Raw genomic sequence first — 4,752 nt, 5'->3', positions numbered from 1 at the left:
GCTTTGCAGAATTTTGAGTATTAGATTTGCATACCTACTAGCACAATATTTAAAAGGTATGAAGAATATGGGATTTTCCGGTAGTTAAGGATGATTAAGATTGTTTCTTTTTTGCTCAAAAGAAAGCTTAGGTATTTTTCTTTAAGAGTTTTGAGGTCGCTTAGTGGGATGCGACTTGTTTATCTATTAAAATGAGCATTTAGTAACTCGAAACAGCGTTTTTTTTAATTTTTAATATATGACCTAAGTTTTTCTGAAACCTGAAAATAAGACATATAAAAAATTAGATACAATTACCTTTCCAACGCTATATAACAATACCCACAATATGTACACCTTTGGAATAAAATAACTGTTTTTCTATAGAATTGGTCAAAATTATGAATTTTTTTATTTATTTAGAATAGTTTTTAATATATAATTTAATAAATAGATACATAAAAAGTATACAAGATAGTTAATTTTATAATAGCCAGCCTTCCATCCACCTTATTTTCCACCTTTCTTTGTGGCTTTTTTCGTCAATCCTTTCTTAGGGTTACTGGGTTCTGCTGTTGATTTCACTTCGGGTTTCGCTTTTGGAAAGAAATCACATTGGGTAGAGGAAGAAAACTTCTTTAACTTGAGCCTTCCATCGCCAATCGGTATGAAAGCATGATATTGAGCGGTACCATCGATTGTTACTGCAGCATCGAATCTGCTCTTCAGTGATTTCGCAGTTTCCGCATGATCATCTTTGCTACTAAAAATTATTTCAGTTTCTTTACAGTACTTCTTTGCCCACCGGAATAAAGCTTTCGCATCTAAGATACGGGCTTGATGAGAGCATTGGAGGCTATACTTCGCTGCATTTCTTTTAATATTTGCTCCTATACCATCACATGCTCCTTTACCATGAGCAGTAGGATGAAAATGCCACTCAGCTGGTGTATCGAAATCTGTTTCATGAGCCATAAGATTTGCGAAGCTACTTTTGTTTTTAAAATGCTGACGAGCTCCATCCGAAACGTAGTATACCTTCGCTACTGTGAATTCGGATTTTAGATAATTTAGTATTATCTTCTGGTACTCATAAACAGCAACGGCGTCATGCTTCAAATCGTCGGATATGATTGCCATACTTTTATGTTCCAGTTTTCCATCTTTCATGTAGTAAATAACTATTGTAAATATAGTTGCTTGGTCGTTATTGAAATGGAATGCTTGTATGGCATCCTGGATAACATATTTATAGTCTTCTGCGAAATCGTATGAAATAACGAATTCACCTGCCTGCAAATGTATCTTCAAATTTTCGAAGAATGACCGCTGCTCCTTGACTAGAAAGTCATGGGTTCTCAAGTTTACCAATCCGGTACAAATTTCTTCCACAAAATCGTCCACACTTAAGATAACTGTTTTCAATGTGCACCTTTCAGACTGCAGCCAAGATTCAAATTGGACCTCCTCCACAAATTCTCGGTCAAAAGACTTGACCAAATTCTCTTTGATGAACGTAGTTCCCGGGCAATTTGAGCATTCACCCAAGTGGCAAGAAGTTGATACATTAGGACACATTGTCAATTTAAGGCAATCACGGTAACTGTTCAAATCTTCCGGCGAATCATTTTTAAATAATTCAAGTTGATTTCCTTCAACATCAGCTTCACATTTTCATGATAAATGCAAACGCATACTGTATGAGTTCCGCTGCTTCCTGCCAAGACGCAATGTTTTGGCCTGAGCTTGGTAAATTTTGTGAATCCAATTTTAATATCCTCGTGTTCAGATTGAAAGCTCGCGAACAGCTCATTCAGGTTGCAGAGAATTATCCTCTTCTGCATTTGAACTTTCTTACCGTCAATTCGTACAGACACCCAGTCTTTCATCCCTGGCATCAGGCGACTCATATCATCGCGCTGATAAAACTGAGTCACTAGAGCTTCAGTTTTGCACTCTAAAGGTTTTCCTTTCTTTGTGTTTGGGAGTGTGAGTATGCCATGCTCTGCAACTAATTTTTTAGCAATCCTGGCTTTTCTTTCTGATGTTCCAAACTCAGCCATTGTTTTTGCGCGACTCCATGTCGGTGGAGCAAGCGTGAGAAGTTGAATTTTTTCTGCTCTACTAGTTGAAGTTTTGTACTTTTCTTTTATTTGCTCAAGTACTTTTACTGCATCCTTGTGGTATTGGTTTTGGCACTCATCCCTTGAAGTCATATTTTCTTCAGTAAAGTTGGAGCCATCGTCATCGGAAATTCGGTCATCCTTCTCAGATTCAATATGGTCTCTATCTGGAATAACGTCTTCACAAGGCTCATTACTTTTCGAAGTCGGTAATTCCTTCAATTTGCTGAGCTCTTTCCTGCACGATCCACAAATTCGCATCCGTTTTGATAGCGTAGGGAATTTTGATATTAAGCCGTCAGAAAGCCGTCGTGTATCTGAAGAAACGTGGTTTTTTTTGTTGAAGGGATTAAAGCAAAAAGAAGCAAAAATTTCTTTATCAAGCTTAGCCTTTTTATGAGCCATAGCTACTGAAAATATTAATTATGTAAATAACACAGTCTTTATTTTAACGCTGTTTCTAAAAAAGTGGTCTTCAAAATGACCATACACTGCCTTCATAAACTATAGCTGATTTATTATAGCTACTTATAGGTTGCGCGAGTAGGTATGAATATCTATTGAGAAAAGGTTTGGACGAATCTGCTGTGGTTAGGTACAAAGAAAAATCTTAATCATCCTTAACTACCGGAAAATCCCATATTCTTCATACCTTTTAAATATTGTGCTAGTAGGTATGCAAATCTAATACTCAAAATTCTGCAAAGCTATTAATAAAGTGTTTGGATGCACAAAATCGAATACCTGCTGTGTTAGACTACGAAAAATCTTAATCATCATTAACTACGGGAATTGCAGTATCGAGGGTATGAAACTTTGGTTTGGCATGTTATATACCGTTGGAAAGGTCAAGGTTTGAGTATATACTTTCTCATTTTTTCTCAGTTTTATTTTCAGGTTTCAGAGACACTTACACAATAATACGAAAAAAAGAAGACAATAGGTCATATATTAAAAATTAAAAAAACCGCTGTTTCGAGTTACTAACCGCTAATTTTGATTGATAAACAAGCTTTCTTTTGAGCAAAAAAAATAAAAAAATACCCCTTTTTGAAAAAACCAAAAAAGTTATTTTTTATAAAAAAAAATTTTTCAAAAAAATTTATTTTAATTTAAAAAAAATAAAATTTGTAAAGACTAAAGATAAATCTATCGAAAACATTCCTGAAACAATTTTCTAAATACAATAGGTAATTAGTTATATGCATCCGAAGAAATGGCCGTTTGAACAAATTCTAGACCCTCCAACTCGGAGTGTGTTTCACCGATCCCGTTGAAATTTTGTGCCATAACTACTATTTTATAGGACTAACCTTGCTGCAAATTTCATCCCGATCGGAAGACATCGATATCAAAAGTTGGGTCACTTGAGGTGAAATGCCCCATATATATATATATTAGGGCGGGTAAATTTTTTTATCGAAATCGTTCCTAGCAGATTCGGATTCTACATGAAATTCTAAGAAAAAAGTCCTTTAGACCATAGCTCTAAAATCAATTTCGAGCCTGCGCAATTTTAAAAGAAAATATCTTTAATTAATACTAAGTCAATAATCAGATTAATATGTACTAAAGTGTTAAAAATGTTTTTTTTTAATAAAACTGGTGCGCCGAAGTTTTGTGATATGAAAAATTCATTTCTGATATCTATTTTTCATTTATAGAACCGCAAGATGGTGCTTCATATCAGATCTACTATATATTTGTATATATTTCCCATAGTGAAAATTTTTAATCAGCTCTAACTTCGGAATTATAGTCACATGAACTCGAAATAATGCACAGATACCTATGGTAGGTGCTTATAGAAAGATATATGTATATAAATAAGTTTGTAAAATGGGGCGTGGCACATCTCATAGGTGTGGAATCTTTTATCAGCTATAACAGCTATTAGTGATCTCATTGAATTGCATTCTGAAGATTTGTTATAATTGATCAAAGTGTAATCCAAATAAATTATAGATGATATGAAGTTCACTGGGTCATCTTCTAGTCTTTAATATATACTAAGTTAATATACGGAAATTTACTAAATTGTTACGAACGTTATTTTTTAACACAATAAGAAAAAAATAACTATAATTTAAAGGAGTGACCCACAATGGCTAGAGTCGTCGCATGTGTGTATTCTTTCATATAGTTACATATATATGGGCCGTTTAGCGTTATATATTTTTCATCCACTCGCTTATTCCTTACCTAAAATTTTAAATAAAAAACTTGACAAGTTTTAACCGCTGATACATACAGATAGCAGTTTAAAAAGGGTAAATGGGTAAACTTAATAAAGAAAACATATTCTCTGGTTAAATTAATAAGCCTGCCCGGATAACACAAAATCCTAAGCTTGATAAACATTTGGTGTTATAAAAGTTTTATAAAGCTCTACTTGTAATTATGAAAAACACCGAAAAAAAACTATAAAATTGATTGATTGATGGATAAAAATAGAGAGGGAGTTATGGCTATGAGGATAGAATGTAGAAAAATTATACCTCGAGTTGAAAGCAAAAAGGATCTAAAACCAAAAAAACTATAAATACATTGTTAATCATAAAAAAATTTATTATTCGAAAAATAATTTTGAAATCTTGTAAATTTTTTTTTTTGGTTTTTTAAAGTTAAAGTTTTATTTACTTGCAGTAAC

At 33.3% G+C, this 4,752-nt stretch overlaps 1 protein-coding gene across 1 annotated transcript; it reads right to left on the bottom strand.

Moving 5' to 3' along the window:
• Positions 1-705: 705 nt before the first annotated feature.
• On the bottom strand, positions 706-1,582 carry LOC108364208 (uncharacterized). The gene is made up of 2 exons (XM_017617794.1): positions 876-1,582; positions 706-781 (listed from the first exon to the last, which is right to left on the bottom strand). The coding sequence occupies exons 1-2, from the start codon at positions 1,555-1,557 to the stop codon at positions 750-752; spliced, it is 714 nt and encodes a 237-aa protein (XP_017473283.1). The 5' UTR covers positions 1,558-1,582; the 3' UTR covers positions 706-749.
• Positions 1,583-4,752: the final 3,170 nt, after the last annotated feature.

The sequence above is a fragment of the Rhagoletis zephyria genome, unplaced genomic scaffold (genome assembly GCF_001687245.7).
Source record: "Rhagoletis zephyria isolate East Lansing unplaced genomic scaffold, Rhagoletis_zephyria_1.1 Rzeph_scaffold_01496, whole genome shotgun sequence".
Taxonomy (NCBI): domain Eukaryota; kingdom Metazoa; phylum Arthropoda; class Insecta; order Diptera; family Tephritidae; genus Rhagoletis; species Rhagoletis zephyria.
This window is presented reverse-complemented; position numbering and strand designations above follow the sequence as displayed.